Here is a 20,317-nt window from a genome sequence, read left to right on the forward strand (position 1 = left end):
AGCAAGCTAATAATTTTTTTATTTCTTGCTTTGTAGCTATAACGCGTTCTTCGTTGGAGTCACTGTTTTCTAAAATTTTTAAGCCCTTTACAATTGAGCCCTTTTCAATTTTCAACCTGTCAAGTTTGCAATTGTCATGTGCTTTTCGCCGTTGCTTCGTTTAGGCCTGTAGCACGTGCAATATCACATGGTCTTCATTTCGCTCAAAGCGTTTCACAATTTTATATTTTTTCTCTATCGACAGAGGCGGACTGGCCATAAGCCTTACCGGGGAAACCCCGGTGGGCCAGTGTGATTTTGGCCATAAACCATAGTATGAGGCCACTATAAATTTTCCCGGGTAAGAATTTTTGATCCAGTCCGCCTCTGTTTATTGATAATTGCTTTTCTTTTTCTCTCTGAATCTGCAGTGTCTTCACCAGGACGCTTCCTTTTCACACCTTTTAATTAAGTATTTTACTCATTTTTAGGGAATAAAGCACAATTACAAAACGAGGAGGCACGCTTGATACGCATAAACAAAGCTGTGCCCATGTAGCAACTGAATAAACAACACCATAAAGGCAGAGATACACTATTAACACCTCACATTTCTAGGGGTTACTACCATAAAACAATAAAAATCCAGTTGCGTTTCTGCTAGTGAAATCTGTTATAAACTGGTAGTAAACTCGATCTAATTGCATTTGCGATTATACCGATAGCTGGAATTGTGTTGGTTTTTACGTTATTATGGTGAAATGTGTTTCCCCTTCGCTGATATAAAAAACATAAAAGCAGCAAAGTTGAATTTTGTTCATATTTCGCTCTCATTCTCCGCCGTCGCACCGTATATTGATAACATATGAAAAATGATCTTGAAGATAATGGGCGGCAGCGTTGCCAAACGAAAAAATCAAGAATCGCGTAACTCCGAGTTCGCGTAAGTCGGGGTATTACTGTACTTCATTTTACATTAAAAATTTGTGTTTTATAAAGATTATTTAATAAACAGTCATAAAACATCTTAAAATAAAAAAACAAACAATAAATTAGCATTTACCTTAGATTGAAATGCAGAGCTGATGAAATTAATGGTGTCATAGTGGTGGTGGGACTATATCAAGTGTCAGGTGTCTTTTCAGTCTTCTGTAGCTACTGGCAGAGAAACTGTCCAAAGTGGACTGTTTTTTACTACGTTTTTACAGCTTTCTGAAGTAAGAAATGACTTCGTCTTCCTTTTTGCATATCATGAGTTCAGTGTTATCAACATCGGGGTGTTTTTTTACCACTTCTCTTAAATGCTTCCAACAAGAATTGATAATCTTCAACTCTTCACCTGATCACTTTTTGGGTGTTGTTTTTTCCCTCTTCCTCTCTGGTAATTCCTCTCTCTGTAATTTTCTCCAACTCTTGTAGCTCCTCTGTTGTTAGCTCATACCCACGAGCATCAATAAGGTCCTCCACATCCTCTTCACTAACCTCCAGACCCACTGATTTACCAAGAGTGACAATATCATTTGTCAAAGTTCCATCTTCAAATCTGTCGTTGTTATGGATCATTAAAGGCCAGATGTTTTTCAAGGCTGAATTTAAGCACTTGATGGAAACATCATTCCAAGAAATTGCAATCAGCCTCACACAATCCAGCATGTTGAATTTCAACTTCCAAAAATCTTTTGAGGATGACAGCATTTTCACTAGAGGTTGCTGCACAGTAACTTGCAAACATTTTCGTGGTGTAGATTTTCTTGAAGCTTGCAATCACTTGCTGGTCCTTTGGTTGAAGAAGAGGAGTGGTGTTGGGTGTTAAAAATTTGACTTGAACAAAGTCAAATTGTGCCTCAAGAGATTGAACAAGGTTGGGTAACTCTTCACTGAAGGCCAGAAAACGTCAAGCTCCCATTCATTGAAAACATATCCTGTAACCCAGGCCTTCTTGTTACTGCGCCAAAACACTCCTAGCATGCCATTGTCGACCTTTTGTTGTTTAAATACTCTGGTGGTTAGAAAACAGGCCTTGTGCGTCGGGTTGCACATCAAAGTTTCTTGTGACAACTGACTAACTGGTTAAAATAAATTTATTAAAATAAAAATAATATATATATATAAGATAAAACAGAAATAAAATAAAAGCATTAAAATACAATAAGATAAAAGTGTTAAAATATATAGTGGCTTTTGAAGTGAAGTGCCTCTTCATCAGCTAGTCTGTGACTGGTGTACTTCAGTATATATTAATGGTTACAATAGCACGGGTCAGCTGGGCATGATCATGTATCACGAGTCTGGTGTCAGTAAAGTAGAATTATGTACACGTGATGATTGCCAGTGCTCATCGCACTGCAATACAGTACATTCTATAATAGGGTGTAAACGTACTCCCCTTGTCCGATTCATAGTACTATTATTAGTGGTTATGTGTAGTGCTTCAAGCCATGAGCGCTGGCGGTAATCATGTGAATAGTCGACGATTTCAATATCCCGTTGGGATCAAGATTGTGCTGCTCAAACCAATAATGTTTAGCGACTGCGGAGCGTTCAAAATTAGCCGTTCGCAGAGCCACCTCATGTTCAGAAACCCGATCTTTCAATCTTCTACCAGACTCACCTACATAACACCCCCCCACAATCCAGACACGTAAAGGGTATATGGAACCACTCTGTAGGAAAGGAGGAATAGGTGTTTTCATCTTAGAAATAATGGATTGTAATTTCCTCCCCGGAAGTTGCACACATCGTATATGATGGAGGCGCAAAATCCTAACAAGACGTTCCGATACGCCCGGATAATAGGGGATATAGGTGGTAGAGATAAATTGATTGGCACGAGGCGGGTTAGATTTTGTAACAAATTCGTGAGCCTGAAGCTCACATCTATCTAGAACATGAGGTGGATAGGCGCAATTTGAAAGCTCCACCCTAATTTTTGAAATCTCCAATTGCCTGTCACCAGTCGAACTAGAGTGCATCTAAGTGCGGGAGAATAATGTACGCGCAGTGCTACGTAAATGACCAGGGGTGTGCACAGAGCCATAATTGGTAAATTGGCCTGCGCACATTGGCTTCCTAAAAACGGAAGTTACTAAACACGAATCCACGCATTGGACTAACACATCTAAAAAGGAAGGGTATTATCAATCTCTAGTACAATCTTAAACTGAATGACGGGTGACAGGGAATTGAGATATTGCAGCAGCGCAGATTCTGATCTCCGGGGTACAATTGCAAAAATATCGTCAACATAACGACACCAGAGAGCGATAGGAATTGGTAAGTTCAAGAAAATCTGACTCTCAAGTTCTACCATGGCGATATTGGCCACGATAGGACTAACAGGGGCACCCATAGCTGTGCCCTGTATTTGGCAAAACAGAGAGTAATTGAACATGATCACACCCCCCATTAAACAGAGATTGAGAGCAGTACAAATATCATCTGTAGAGAGCAATGTTCTATCTCCCAATGTGGGAGATTTGAGCAGGGATGCCACATTGAAAGATAGAACGTCGCTCTCTACAGATGATATTTGTACTGCTCTCAATCTCTGTTTAATGGGGGGTGTGATCATGTTCAATGACTCTCTGTTTCGCCAAATACAGGGCACAGCTATGGGTGCCCCCTGTTAGTCCTATCGTGGCCAATATCGCCATGGAAGAACTTGAGAGTCAGATTTTCTTGAACTTACCAATTCCTATCGCTCTCTGGTGTCGTTATGTTGGCGATATTTTTGCAACTGTAACCCGGTGATCAGAATCTGGGCTGCTGCAATATCTCAATTCCCTGTCGCCCGTCATTCAGTTTACGATTGAACTAGAGGTTGATAATACCCTTCCTTTTTTGGATTTGGATGTGTTAGTCCAACTCATGGATTCGCATTTAGTAACTTTTGTTTTTAGGAAGCCAATGTGCGCAGGCCAATTTACCAATTATGGCTCTGCGCATGCCCCTGGTCATTTAAATAGCACTGCGCGTATTATTCTCTAGTGCTTGGATGCACTCTAGTTCGACTGGTGGCAGGCAATTGGAGATTTCAAAAATTAGGGCGGAGCTTTCAAATTGCGGGTATCCACCTCATGTTCTAGATAGATGTGAGCTTCAGGCTCACAAATTTGTTATGAAATCTAACCTGCCTTGTGCCAATCAATTTATCTCTACCGCCCACATCCCCTATTATCTGGGCGTATCGGAACGTCTTGTTAGGATTTTGTGCCTCCATCATATACAATGCATGCAACTTCCGGGGAGAAAATTACAATCCATTATTTCTAAGGTAAAAACACCTGTTCCTCCTTTCCTACAGAGTTGTTCCATATACTGTATTACGTGTCTGGATTGTGGGGGGTGTTACGTAGGTGAGTCTGGTAGAAGATTGAAAGATTGGGTTTCTGAACATGAGGTGGCTCTGCGAACGGCTAATTTTGAACGCTGCGCAGTCACCTAACATTATTGGGTTGAGCAGCACAATCTTGATCCCAACGGGATATTGAAATCGTCGACTATTCACATGATTACCGCCAGCGCTCATGACTTGAAGCACTACACATAGCCACCAATAATAGTACTATGAATCGGACAAGGGGAGTACATTTACACCCTATTATAGAATGTACTGTATTGCAGTGCGATGAGCACTGGCGATCATCATGTGTACATAAAAATTCTGCTTTACCGACACCAGACTCGTGATACATGATCATGCCCAGCTGACTTGTGCTGTTGTAACCATTAATATATACTGAAGTACACCAGTCACAGACTAGCTGATGAAGAGGCACTTCATTTCGAAAGCCACTATATATTTTAACGCTTTTATTATATATATTTTAACTTTTATCTTATTGTATTTTAACGCTTTTATTTTATTTCTGTTTTATCTTATGTATATATTATATTTTTATTTTAATAAATTTATTTTAACCAGTTAGTCGGTCATCGCAAGAAACTTTGAGAATACTCTGGGGGTGTTAGAGTGATACACAAGCAAAGGCTTCAGCTTAAAATCTCAAGAGCCATAGGCACCCAACAGCAAAGTGAGCTTATCTTTATCTTTCATAGGCTTATGCCCAGGTAAACTAGCCTCATCCTTAGTGATGTACGTTCTCCTGGGCATTTGCTTCCAGAAGAGGCCGGTTTCGTCAATGTTAAAAAACCTGTTGGGGAAGATAACCCTCCTGATCAACAAACTCTTGGAATTCAATTCATGGGATGCCTCCCCATGCCTTTCGACACTTTTCATATTCATCCTTTTTTTTTGAAGCACTTGAACCAGCCTCTGGTGGCTTTAAAGTCCTTAAAGCACACAGTACTGCCAATGGTTGATAGAGCTTTAAGTTTCAGATCATCATAGATCTGAAATAACCATATGAGTGATGTTCCTCGTGCCACGTGTTGAACAATAAAAAAAGGTGCTAATTGGTTGAGGGCAATTGTACGAATGATGTTCCATGCGACACGTGTCTGAAAATTTCCACCAATGTATTATTCCAGCTATATCGGAAAGCCATCGGTACCTGCAAATATTATTGGTCTTTAAAATAAACGATCGTATGGAAGGTATATCAGTTCCTGATAATATTGGATGTAGATGTCATCATAAGTTGAGAGCTTGTTGTTTGTTTGTTATTTGGAGCATTAGCAACTAAAGCGATATTGCTCCGGGATATGCGGTGGTTATTCCCTGACCTTTCCACATCCTCCGTATTTGGTGGTGACGAGCTCGAACCCCAGTCTAATGAAGAAGCGTGTGCTATGCACTTCTGCTCCTTCCCACTTGGCTATGGAGGTGCCTTCATAAGTTGAGGCCCCACTGTTTATATATATATATATGTGTGTGTGTGTGTGTATATATTAATACAAATATAACGTATTAATAACTAGTAATTGTAGGGAATAGTAACAGCTTGAAAAGAATGATATTAAAAAAATAGTATGGATTATGGCCAAGGGGCACTGCCAGTAATAGCAGAAATATCCAACAACCATAATGGAATATAGATAAGTAGATTAGAGAATAAATGGAGGAATGTGACCACATCAGATGTATTAACAAGGGAAAGAATAAATAAGTACAGTACCTATAAAATAAAAATACATATAGTACTTAATGCTATAGATCCAATGATTTTGACTTCGTCATCAAGGTTAAGCAGCCAAAACCAATCAAAATATAGCAAGAAGCAAGGCCTCTGTTTCTGACATGAAATATATGTTGCAAGAGAAAAAAAAGTAGGTTGATGTATATTTCATAGCCAACTTTTGAGTAGGCTGTGAAATATATGTCAGCCTACTTTTTTACCTCTTGCTACATATATTTCATGTCAGAAACAGAGGCCTTGCTTCTTGCAAATCCACCCAATGGAATATTGTTCTCACATCTAGAGCAGCACTCCCGAAACCATGCTCAGGCTTCTAGATTTCATTCAAAAGAGGGCAGTTTGGTTAATTAATGACCCATCTCTAAACAAAGCCTCTCCATTCTGTCTCATAGATGTCCTGTTTCTGCTGCATGCCTTTTCTATAGATAGTTCCATGTGCACTATTCTTCTGAATTGGCTTCTATAATTCTCTCTTTCTCTCTCTCTCTCTCTCTTTTCCAAACTAGTCTGAACATGTGCCACAACCAGTCGGCATCATTTTACATGCAGCAGAAACAGATGTCCTGTTTCTGCTGCATGCCTTTTCTATAGATACTTCCATGTGCACTATTCTTCTGAATTGGCTTCTATAATTCTCTCTCTCTCTCTCTCTCTCTCTCTCTCTCTCTCTCTCTCTTTTCCAAACTAGTCTGAACATGTGCCACAACCAGTCGGCATCATTTTACTGTCCAAATTCAAACTCGCAGAACCAACTTTTCTTCTTCTTTGTCATTTATTCCTTCTTCCATTTTTTGGAACAGCCTCTCTTCATAAGTATTTCCTGAAAATTACAATCTACAGAAATTCACGTCTAATGTCAACAAGTGTCTTCTTTCATTCTCTCAACCTTCAATGCATGCATTGTTCCAAGTACTATAGTTTCTAATTCCTCTTGTGCTTGTGGTTTTCATTAAAAAAAAATTGCAGAACTGAAGTGTTTTTATTAAAAGCACCCCTTGATTCTCTTCATTAGTTTCTCAAGGTGCCTCCGTAGCCAGGTGGGCAGGAGCAGCAGTGTGTAGCACACGATTCTTGATTAGACCGGGGTTCAAGCCCATGACCATCAAATACGGAAAGGTCAGGGAATGACCACTGCATATCCCCGGAGCGATATGGCCTTAGTTGCTAATGCTCCTAAAAACCAAATAACAAATAACAAACATCATTAGTCTCTGCCTTTTTCTGCACCTGTTCCAGCAGATCATCATCTTTCCTAAAACGAGGCTTCCAGACGTTGATGAATATGGCAAACTGATTTTTATGTGAAATTCAGCATGAAGTTATTTGAATCAACTTTCATCTAGTGTTATGGTGAAGTGGGTAGTCTGATACATTTAAAGGAAATATTGGAACATTAGATGGATTGAGCAAATGAAGTGGATAATTTTTTTATTTTTTTTTGTCTGATGCCATATAAGGTTTTCTTCCTTGCATCACTTTGCCAATACTAATACTAATCTGTGTGATTTAGTTCAAAAATTGAAGAAGTTAAAAATATATACATACCAACCTAATAAATAGCAAGTAGCCCTTTATTCCTCGGAACCATCTTAAGTCTATAGGATACACATCTTGATAAAATACCAAAGGCATTCTAAAAGGGATACTAGTCCATGCAAACTCAAAGGCACCTACACAGTTGCCTCAGACTGGACAGTGATGGATACCTGCTGCGAAGAGCTCGTTAAACTTAGTCCTTCAGATGCTTAATCAGCTTGAGGTCTGGTGAATGAGTAGGCTAAGGAAGTATTGTGAAGGGTCATACTGTTATTGATGAATAAATTATGAACATGAATGGATTTTTTTTTTTTTTTTTTTAGTTATTGGCGCATCGGCTTCTGTGGCCATAATGCACCTCCCAAGGTTTTTGCAGTACTTTGATCCAAGCCCGAGGCAGGATTCGAACCAGCGACCTTTGGGTTGTCAGGCAGGCACTTTAGCCACCTGGCCAGCCCGGTCGGCGAACATGAATGGATGTACCTAGTCAGCAACAATGTGCAAGTAGGTTGTGGCCTTTCAACATTGATCCGCCAATAACAGGGGACCTACCTAGTGACAGAAATACTACTCACACCATCGCACCTCTTTTTTTTTTTGGCTGATGCTGCATAAGCTCATACACTTGCTTTCTTGCATCACATGCTGCTACTACTACTACAACCAGCCTGCAGTGATAACAGTTGTCAAGATGGGCACATGCCAGCATGGAATAACTGCAACTTGAATTTGTCACACTAGGTGACTTTTCTCTACTCATCAAATGTCCATTATGTGCATTTCCTGTGCCCATTGCTACTGCTATATGACATTCATGTGGTTTGATGCATTGTGCCTTCTGATGTATACCTCTGTATGCCACTGTTATATTGTGCCATCATTTGACTAACTGTGACCAGTCTTTTAAAGTGCATTCACACTTAGAACACTGTCCTGGACAAATGGGTATAGAGTACTTACACATGTAGAGATAGGGCAACTCTCATTAATTAACATGCATGCCAAGTCTTGCTGCCAGCAATAGCTCTCTGAAAAAAAAACACCCCACTAATGTATGTCCTTGGATTTTGACATACACATAATGTAGTTTTCAGTAGATAGCCATTTATATGTCCAGCAGGTATATGAGCATATACAGGGGATGGTAATGCATATGAAATTCAGTAACTTTGTATATAATATAAATTATAATTCACAAAGTATTTATTTAAGCAAATAAATACTTTGAGTGAAATTTCTAAGAGGAATCTACGTATTAGACCTATTTATTTCCAATTTCATTATTAAATTTGGGCCTATTATAATGTATATCAGAATTCACAAAGAATTTACATTAGGAAATTCAACCAAATTCAAGATTATGGATTTATATCAATACAAACAATCATCAAAATCAGATATCCAGAAGAAATATCACATAAAATTAATCAGTGAAATTTATAATCAATGCACTATCTATGTAGCCACGTGGTCCACTTGATCACTAAATATGGCCAAGTTCTTGTAAATTTCTGCAACCTTATATAGCCATCCCAGAACATAAAAAAGAAAATTATTTATTTACTATGGTTCAGAACCAGGCATGTAAAATTGGCACTCTCCAACAAAGTGTTGTAAACTTTCATAAGTTAAAAGGATTAAACCTATATGAAAATAAGGATAAGTGGTGATACTTAAAGGAGATACATTAATATAAAAGTGAAAATGTATACGAACCGTCATTAGCATTAGCATTAGTAGAGGCATTTGATGCAAGAAAGCAAGCTTATGCAGCATCAGCCAAAAAAAAAAAAAATAATAAATAAATAAATGAAAAATAACCACTTTACCCCTCGTTCGTTCGAAATACCTGTCAATACTTTATGTCATATACTTTATGTCGTATGTCATATACTTTATATTTACGAAATACTTTATGTCAGGATTAGCTACTATTTTAGTGCATAAGATCTACTCTTCTTATAGTTACTCAGGTGTGATCTGTTATTTTTTCCCCAATGTTTTCATCTATTGAGCAAATCATGATAAAGGACAAAACTGTACAGTATCTATTTTAAAACAAAATAATTTTATTATACAAACTAAACGCAACACTGGGATAATTCTGAAGTTATAAAAAAAAATTAAATATTATTAAATTTTTAAATAAAGCTAAATGCAACTAGGCATAATATTTTTAAGAGAAATAATTATCTATATAATAAAGGTGCAAAAACACCATAGACAATACTTCAAGGAAAAAACCACAACAGCAGTGCAAAGGGCACCACCTCAACTGCACCCCACACTGCGCCCATCCCCCACAACAAGCCACCATGCACCTCACAACCTCAAACAAGCAACACTTCACCAACAGAGAAGACTATTGTTACTTATTCTCACTGAGAATAAGTAACAACAGCCCTCTCCACCAGTGAAGCATCACCCATCCGAGGCTGCACAACACATGGCAATCCGCTGCGAAGGACAAGCACCACATGAAACACAGCTGAAACGACGCCCCCCACACCACCATCGCAGTCCCCCCCCTCCAAGAGCCGCCTACAGCGCCTCTACACTGTTATTACATAGATAAATTTTTAAATAGATTATTACTCACTTTACACTGATTAAGTCAGAAGAATTAGGCTGAACTGTTTAGATATGTACTTAGCCAACAAGATATTCAATATATCAAGTCTGTAAACTGCATTTATTCTATAATTGGTATACCCTTTTATAGAATGGGGAGGGAGGGGGGCCTTGTACATAAGACATGCAAACACTTGATCTATATCAACTAACTCAGACATGGCATGAAAAAGATTAAATAAATAAAAATAAAAGTTGCTCCCAACTAGATGGGAATCATTTATTTTGAAAAAAAAAAATTTTTTTTTTTTTTTTACAGTTCTGCTATGTATTTCATACAGTTCTGCTATGTATTAGGTACACACAAGTGTGTGTTAATGAGGCAATTTGGATATTGTGCAGGCTGAAACCTAAGAATAAGCCTACTTCCTCCACCTGAAATCAGTATTATGCACTGTGTTATCCTCAAAGACCTAAATCAGATCTCTGCAGATCAATAGTGACAGAATCCATATTGGTAATCACTAGAAATCAATGTACAGTAGAAGAAGTGAAAGCAGCCATACAATCCCTAAAGAATGGCAGGGCACCAGGAGTGGACCAAGTCACCACAGAAGCGATCAAAGCTGGGGGAGATGTACTGCTTCGCCGACTACACTCACTGCTCAAAACCATCTGGTGCACTGAACAAATTCCGCTAACAAATTCAGCGTCATAAATGTCATAAGTTCATGAATTTCTGTGCAAGGGGAAATATGTAAAAATATCTAATGTATTTTGCAGTAAGTTCCCTGCCCACAAAAACTTCAGTTTGATACTCTTGTTTTAGTCCAATGGATTTATAAGTTCAGTATTGAATTTAGCCTGCCTATGAATTACTGATCAGATTATGATTATACAAGATAATAGTAAATTTCTTCCCAAAGAAATTTATAAATTATTATATTGCATATTTCCTAGATCAAAATTCTACAAGCGTTCAGCTCTATTGTTCAAATTTATGTGGGCATCCATAATTCGGTGTTGAAGTGTGCAATACGTGTTTAATTTTTTCTGTCAGGCAATATAGCAATCAATGTGATGTTGCTGTCCTTATAATTTGGTCAGAAAAGTATGTAAAGCTGCTGCACCATCAATGTCAATTCAACCACAAGAGGTGGGGTTCTGCATGGTTGATCAAATGGGATCCATTATTTTTGCAATGATTTGAAAATAATGCAGTATACAGAATGATTTATGATGTAGCAATCAAGGACTTTTTGGATGCCACTAGCCGCAGTTTTAATTAAGCTTGGATTTCATTTTTTAATTCAAAATGGAATTCAAGTGGCTGAAATTAAACTATAATGTTTAAATAACTTTCGAGAATTTTTTCAAAATTACTGTTTAAACAATTCTAATTTTCCTTTAATTGATGTTGGCAGTATGCACCAGTTTTACATACTTTTTTTCTTTTTTTTTCTTTTTTTTTTTTTTTTTTTTACCAAAATACATGTATAGATGGCATACTGATTAAAAGATTTACTGATTAACATCATTTATGATGATGATTTCATTATTGACATACATCTTTAATCTTGAATTTGCTAACAAATTCTTTGGATTGAGTTAAACCCATTGAGAGAAAACTAGACTGTGCACATGTTAAAATATAAAGATACAAACTTTTATTTTCACTCATTGAGTGAAAATAAGGCTTGCCACCTGTGGTTTAAATGACACATTCCCCCCACTCATTTGATCAAGAACCAATCATGAATGGCTCAGTCTGTACACATGTAAACACACTGTACCTATTTGTCCAGAAGTGCTTCAGGTGTAAATGCACCTTTAGATTGCACAATTATTTTCATCTCTGTTGGCTTCTCACACCAATAATCTGGACCAAGGACTGCTGTTGAGTGGATGTTTTCTATCCACTGTCCATTCTCAATACAATTTCTGTGTTTAGCCAGCCCAAAAGGGCTGCATTGTCTGTGATAGTCATACCAGTATGTCTAATGATAACTATCATACTGTGCACAGTCACTTAAGTTGTGCTCTTGGCCATTTTCTCAGTGAATTTCATACACACACAATTGCTCAGTATTTGACTCTACTTGCTTTATACCTGGTATGGACACATGACACTATCTCTGACAGTGGCTGATTCCTTGGATAATAGGTATATAATAAACTGGCTACTTAGCATATACGTCTGCAAGAGTACAAAGTATGTGTGAGTCAAATACTGAGAGCACATTAACTGATGTCTTTTTTTTTTAACCCTAAAATTGTTTCTTGTAGCTTAAGTATGATTGTCCAGATTAGGCAAGCTGTGAGACTGATGATATTTGTCATGTCACTGGATGCAAGTGGGATGCGCTGGCCTGTGAGTACATGGTTCAATAATTTTTGTGACAAGATGGCTTTTGCTTCATTTAATATCATATTGGTATATGTCAGTGTGATGTCAATGCTAGCTAATATGTAGCTCTTATTTACTGTTGTAATTTTTAGTTTATCCCGTGGGTCTCTAGGATAGGAAAAAACACTTTGCTAGAAACAAACACCTTTTGTACTAAGTATTTGGCTAATTCCTTCCTTAGATGATGTCTGTCTGCTTCTCTCTCTCTCTCTCTCTCTCTCTCTCTCTCTCTCTCTCTCTCTCTCTCTCTCTCTCTCTCTCTCTCTCTCTCTCTCTCTCTTTCACTTCTCATTATTGAGTGGTTAATCATATAAATCACCTAAGTGTCATTATTAAGTGGCTAGGCAGGTCTCCTTATATGATTTATGCTGCTAAACAACAGGGGCAGTTCCAAATTATTTAGATTTAATCTGCAAGTTCTGTTTCCCCTCCTGGGATCAGAGATACATTGTGTGTATATTTACCTTTCTTGTAGGTGCTTATCTATTTTGTATTCATGATCTGTTATGTTCATTCTGGCACCCTTTCTAGTTTGCTGATGGATATGTCTATTTTTACTGCTTTTAGAGGATTCTATTCATTATGGTTTAAGCTAAGGAATTTTTTACTGTTGGCCAAATGGTGATTTTTCAATGAATGGTTATCTCCAAGGTTAGTAATTCTCAAAACTATAGGTTCCTGATCATGTGCACAGAATGTGCCCAAGTGGGCTAAAATGCATAAGAATGGCATTCTTCTCAAAACAAGCATGAATTCTAGCTCTTTTATTAACACTTTATGAAATAGAATTATAATTATATCAATCTTAAAAGCTGCATTGATTAAACAGAATTTAATTGTTTTTTTTTTGTTTTTTTGAATGAGCCAGCAAACAAGTAAAGCATTCATCTTGTGATAAAATTACTTTTAAAGGAATAAAAAACTTATGATTTTATCATCAATAAGGATGTACTACTGCTACACTTCAGACTGAATAGTTAAAATACTAAGTTATTTTTATTTGTGGAAAGTTTTGCTATGTCTATTAAAAAAAAAACCTGTTGCATTTTGAGGTGTAAGGCATTAGCTATCACTGTGTACCCTTATACCCAACTTTCTTCAGAAACATAATAGAATTGCATTCCAGAATGTTTCTTCTAAATTAATGTAAGTCATAGAGCATAACAGGAAAATTACACATGCCATTATGAAACGAAATGAACTGTAATTTAAAATACAAATTTTGCCAAAAGATATGCAAAATAAAAAATGATTTCTTCACCCACTGACTATGTGGGACACGTTAAGGAAGTAACTCCTCTTTCTTCAAGAAATCTGCACTAAACATAGATTCATAGAAAAGGTCTAACTTTTCTATATTTTAAAATATGTTTTTGACATGAATGAATTGAATTTCATTTTTAATTTTTTGATCCCTTTGAAGGAAGTGAAAATGCAGTCATGTTCTACCTATGTGAGGAATAATTAGAATAGACAAATAATTTTAGATATTATCACAGTTCAAGATTACATCATTCCAGAAATGCAAATGAAATAAATTATAAGACACTTTCACCACTAGTCCAGAGTAACTATTTATTCTGGGAGCAGGTAAAAAACACCCAAAAACTGAGGACATGATTGCTGATTTTAATTGTGGTTTGCTTCAACCAGAAATTAGTTTTAAATTATTTATTTATTATTTTTTGCGATATTAAGTTTCTTTCAAAACTCTTTGTTCTTGTAAAAAAAAAAAAAAAAAAAAAAACAATTATATGTAATAAATTTGTATAGATTTTTATTTTAATGAGAAAATTATCCATAAACATAATTATATGGATCACAGCTTCAATATTCTGAGGGTTTTTTTGGGGGAAACATAACAGAAATGCACATTTATGTAACAAACTTGACTTGAAATTTATAGAAAAAAAAGGAAGTTTCTTGTAAAAATCATAAAAAGGCAAGTTATTTTTTATAAATTTTAAGAAAAATTCATTAATTCATAAAAATTGGAAGATATGCATTCTTTATTCTTTTCAAGATTTAAAAAAAAAATTGATTCAGTTCAAATTCAATTCATATATTCTTCATAGAGAATGCAAAATATTAATATAAAAATAATTAAGTAAGAAGTAGCAGAAGTACGATGTCTTGTTTAAACTGCCTTGTTTGGTTTAAGCTTCACAACAGTGAACACTGTCAAGCATTTGGCAATATTTAGGGAGATAATGCTTGAATAAGAATTGGAGATAAGGCTAATGGGGTTGAAGGAACAATAGCGAAGTGTGACGGTTGTTGGTTCTTGCAGATTAAATGAAAATGTAACGGACATTTTCTAACAGATAAACTAATTTAGAAAAATCATTATAATGCAACATTCTTTTTGTAGAAGATATTTCGACAGCTAACTAGCTACATTAACACTACTCTAAGAATGTACATACAGGCAACCCCCGTATAACACGGTACTTCTACAATATGGTTTCGCTCTAACACGATTGATAAATTGTGGAAATCCTCGCACAACGCGGTACTTATATAACATGGTTTAAGAATTGCGGGAAATCTCGTATAACATGGTATTTTGGAGCTTTTGTGCTGGGAAAACTCTGCTATTATGTTAGATGTAATTTTCAACCTTTCCATTCCTTTTTGTGAATCCCTGCTGTTGACTCGCTAGTCATTATCGCCTTCAGGATATTTTTCTAAGGCACATTTCTGGAGGTCACTACCATAAAATAATAAAAACAATTTGCAGTTTCTGCTTTATTGGTCTTTTCAGAAACTCATTACTCCACATTTTCAGAAACTCATTACTCCATAGCCAACCGGGATAGCCGGGTTGGTAAAGTGCCTGCCTGGCAACCCAAAGGTCGCAGGTTCGAATCCGGCCTCGGGCTTGGATCAAAGTACTGCAAAAACCTTGGGAGGTGCAATATGGCCACAGAAGCCGATGCGCCAACAACTACCAAAAAAAAAAAAAAAAAAAAAAAAATCACTCCACATCTCACTTGTGTGTATCATGTTCTTTGTTATTAAGTGCTTATCATTCTTACTGTTTTAAATTTTACAACCAAAAAAAAAAAAAAAGTCAGTGAATAGAAATATCAATTAGTTAGTATGTACATATTAATTAAGCTATGTACTTACATAAGTGTAAATTTATTTTTATTTTGCTAACTGGAAAATATTCTTCCGATTTTCATGTATCATTTAACTTTGTTAATTGGTAAGGTAATAAAGTTAAATTTGTGCTTTATATCTTTAAAGCAGAGGTCTGCTGTATTTTGTTGGGAGATCTCTAGGTTAGGTTCTGTGCTACTGAACTTGTGCTTGTTTGAGACCATAAAAAATTGTGACTTCGAAGCATGCAGTTTGTGACTTAAAGAGAGCAGAAGGTACAGGAAATCTAGAAGCGATGAAGAGGAAGAAAATTAAATGAACGTACATTAACTGACATATAAGTACCACATTTCGTAAGGTAAGACATTTGTTCAGTTATTACTATTTAAGTTACTACTATTATAAAAAAAAAGTTAAAATATTAAGTTATTACTACTATAAAAATTAAGTTTCTGATAGTTATATATATATATATATATATAAAAAAAAGGAACATAACCTCTCTTTTTGTACTGATTCTTAGTCCCGTATAACATGATTTCACATTACATGAAATTTTGTAGGAACCAAACTACCGTGTTATACGAGGGTTACCTGTAATTATTTTATGTGTAATCTTATTACAGGGCCACCACAAGTGGGCAGTTGAGGTAGGCATCGGTGGCAGTTCAGGAGGGTGCCAAAATATTTTTGACAATGCTATCTGATTGGTTAAAGTTTATCAGTATTCAACGTTTAGGGCAGCAAATTGTATTTCACCTACTAGCAGCATATATGGTCACAGCGATTCTGATCTTAGAGTACCGTTGATGGAGCAGAAGGATGCATATAATTATTTTACCTGAAGATCTAAGGTGATTTAAAGAGGCCAACATTCGAATCATGAAAGATGCAGGAACTGTAATGGTATCTTTAGTCTCCTCTAACATAACTTCATTTCTCTGTACAATCTATAAAATAAACAAAGACTACAGAATTTTTTATTAACAATCATTCATATGAGAAGAACACAGAAATGTACCCTATATTACTTTCTCAATGTTGCATTTGCTTTTTGATTAAAAGAGATTTTTTGTAATTACTTTTATTTAACTATTTTTGTAGCATTCTAAATAGGTGCATTATGAAAATCCACTGATCATAATCCAAGACAGGTTTAAATAACAAATTAAATTTTCATTAAAAAAAGTAATCGTTTTCCCTTCATTACATGTACCTTATAACATAATATTCACTCAGCAGTTGTAATGTACTTTACTTATTCCCTCATGGGGTTTCTTCTTCTTCTTCAGGTTCCATGTTCAATTTGAATGTTGGAGACCAACATTTTCCAACAAACTCTGTCTCTTGCTTTGTGAAATAGCTCTTGTGCCGTAAGACCCTATGTCCATTCTTTGATGTTATCAAGTCATTTTTTTTTTTTATTGTCTTCCTTCTGCTCTTTTGCCTTTAACCTTCCCTTGCAGGATCTGCAGGTCATATTGTGGGCCTTTTATCCAGTTTTGTGTCACAGAGGAAGTTCTTAAGATCCTTAAATGCCTCTTTGGCCATACCAATTCTGCTTCTAATTTTTGTGCCTTGGTCATTATTATTTGTAAAGATCTTCCCTAAATATTTAAAGCGACTGAAATCGTTCAATGGGGGAGTTGCCACAGCATATTTTAATTCTAGGAAAGGTGCTTTTGCTTATGACCATAGCTTTGGTTTTTCTGGCATTAATTGTTAAGCCTATGTGTTTGCTGGCTGTTACCACTTTGTTGTAGTCTTTTCTGCAGCTTTTCCTCTGATATTAAAATGAGGGCAGTATTGTTTGTATATTGCAGGTTACTGATAACTGAACCATTATCAGTAATTTCTTCTGTAGAATCTTATATTAGATCTATTCTGGCTTCAGCATTGAGATTGTACAGCATAGGAAACAACACGCATTCTTGCTTTACTCCTTTCTGGATTTCTACCCAGTCTGTGTTGTGTTTTCTCCCTTTACAATGATTGCTGCTTCTTGCTCAAGTGCCCATAGTATCCTCAGTTCCTTGGGATTGATGTTTAGACTGTTCAAGAGCCGGAAGAGGATATCATATTTCAAGCAATCAAATTCTTTGTTAAAGTCAATGAAGCAGAAAAACAGGTACTGCTGGTGTTCAGTTGCTCTTTCTGCCAGTATATTCAGAGCAAATATTGCTTCTCTTGTGTTAACCCCCTTTTTAAAACCCATCTGGTCTTTTCCAATTTGTTCTTGAATCTTGCCTTCAATTCTGTGTAAAATCATCTTCAAGAGGACTTCCATGGAGTGGCTTATGAGGCTTATCATGCAGTAGCCTACACATTTTGCTGCTCTTGCCTTTTTTGGTATGGGAATAAAGATGGATCTCAGAAAGCAATTTTCATTTTCAAGGGGTAGTTTCCCTCCATTGCAGATACTATTGAAAATATTGAGGAGCTGTTGTTTTCCTTTTGTTACAAGGTACTTAGCATTAGCATTAGTAGAGGCATTTGATACAAGAAAGCAAGCTTATGCAGCATCAGCCAAAAAAAAAAAAAAAAAACACTTCCACTTCACCCCTCTGTTCATTCAAAATACCTGTCCAGCTGAGCCTTAAACTTATTTAGGCTATCAACTTCCACGACAAGGGATGGAAGTCTGTTCCACCAACCAACCATCCGCTGGCTAAAGGCAAATTTCCGCACATCTATCCTACATCTGTCTTTCCTCAATTTGAATTTATGGCCTCTCAGGTGATTATTCTGCGCGAGAGGAAGAATCCCATCAGCATTGAGCATGCTCAAACCATTCAAGGCTTTATACACCTCAATCAGATCACCTCGCTGGTGCCTAGTCTCCAGACACTGTAATTTGCAAAACTTAAGCCTTTCTTCATAAGAGCACCCCTTTGTTCCATTCACTAATCTTGTTGCCCTTCTCTGTACTCGTTCCAGCAGCTCTACATCTTTCTTGAAATGAGGCCTCCAGACCTGTATACAGTACTCTAGGTGTGGCCTGACCATTGCCTTATACAAGGGAATAATCACCTCCTTATCCCTGCTAGAAAAATTCCTATATATCATTGACAATACACCATGAGCTACTCTTGCAGCCCGTCTGCACTGCTCAGAGAACTTCATATCTGCCTGCACAACCACCCCCAGGTCCCTTTCATTCTCTACCACTGTCAGTGTAGTACCACAGAGTTGATACGTTGCTCTGGGGGTTGCTGTTTCCCATGTGTAGTACTTTACATTTGTCAATGTTAAACTTCATTTGCCACCTCTCAGCCCATCTGCTCAACCTTTCCAGATCCTGTTGCAGCAGCATAGTGTCAGTAGTCTCCTTGACAACCCTGCCTACCTTTGTATCGTCTGCAAACTTCAACATTAAGCTTGATATACCATCATCAATATCATTTATGAATACAGAAAACAATAATGGACCCAACACTGAGCCCTGAGGGACTCCACTAATAACATTAGTCCACGACGAGCAGTGTCCATTGATAACCACTCTCTGTCATCTCCCCCTCAGCCACCCCTTTATCCACAGCAGCAATTTGCCTCCAATGTCACACTGCTCCAATTTGTGCAGCAGCCTTTCATGTGCAACAGTATCAAAAGCCTTTCTAAGATCCAAGTATATAATATCAAAGTTATTCCCTGCATCCAGTTCCTTTGTGACTGCATCATAGTATCCAATCAAATTGGTCAGGCAAGACTTCCCCTTAACAAAACCATGCTGTGTCCGAGCTATAAATGAAGTCTTGTCTAAATGATCCTGCAATGCTTCTTTAACTAGTGCCTCCATTAATTTTCCTGGAACAGAAGTTAAACTCACAGGTCTATAATTACTTGTGTCAGCCTTTGATCCTCCTTTGTGAATTGGGGTCACATTTGCACATCTCCAGTCTGTGGGTACCTCCCCTGAGTCCAAGGAAGTTCTCATAATTATGGCTAAGGGTTTTCTTACTTCCTCTGCTGCCTCCTTTAATATAACTGGATAGATCCCATCCACCCCGGGTGCCTTTCTTGTGTTTATCTTCAATAATTTCTCCTCCACTTTACTCTCAGTTATTACAAGATTCTCTAGCTTACTGCTAGAGTTGAATACACCTCTGGCTTTCCCCTCGCTAAATAACTCCTCATGTGTGAATGTCGATGCAAAATATTCATTCAGTTTGTTAGCTACCTGAGCAGGATCATCAACAGTTGACCCATCGATATCAAGTGGACCAATCTGATTCATCCCCTTCCTTCTAGAGTTTACATAAGTAAAGAACTCTTTGCTGTTTTTCTTTGCATCCCTTGCCAAAGATTTCTCGTAATCTACCGTCGCCTGCCTAACCTCCTTTGTAACTTGGTTGCAGATCAACTTGTATCTATCATAGGCTTCTGTGTCATGTGTTAATTTGTATGTATCTTATGCATGTTTCTTCTCTGCCATATGCCTCATCAGTTCATCTGACATCCATTTATGCCTAAGCCTTGAACAATATTTCTTAGTTGGTATGTAAAGCCTAGTAACTTCCAAGATAAGTTCTTTGAATGCTTCCCATTTTGCATTTGCTGTTGGTCACATCATCAGTTGGTCCCACTGTATAGAATTTAAATACTGTCTCAGTCCATCGTAGTC

The 20,317-nt window shown here is 37.0% G+C and overlaps 1 protein-coding gene across 2 annotated transcripts in view; it reads right to left on the minus strand.

Annotated features, from left to right (window-relative positions):
- Positions 1-20,317, minus strand: part of LOC150081523 (DDB1- and CUL4-associated factor 6-like) — a 328,354-nt gene that overhangs the window by 17,616 nt on the left and 290,421 nt on the right. For both annotated transcript variants that reach the window (XM_090380016.1, XM_090380015.1), the window contains exon 17: positions 16,538-16,646. In XM_090380016.1, coding sequence (XP_090236142.1) covers positions 16,538-16,646 — 109 coding nt within the window. The remainder of the gene's footprint in view (positions 1-16,537; positions 16,647-20,317) is intronic.

The sequence above is a fragment of the Mastigoproctus giganteus genome, chromosome 8 (assembly GCF_048544385.1).
Source record: "Mastigoproctus giganteus isolate SK-2022 chromosome 8, ASM4854438v1, whole genome shotgun sequence".
NCBI classification, from domain to species: Eukaryota; Metazoa; Arthropoda; class Arachnida; order Uropygi; family Thelyphonidae; genus Mastigoproctus; species Mastigoproctus giganteus.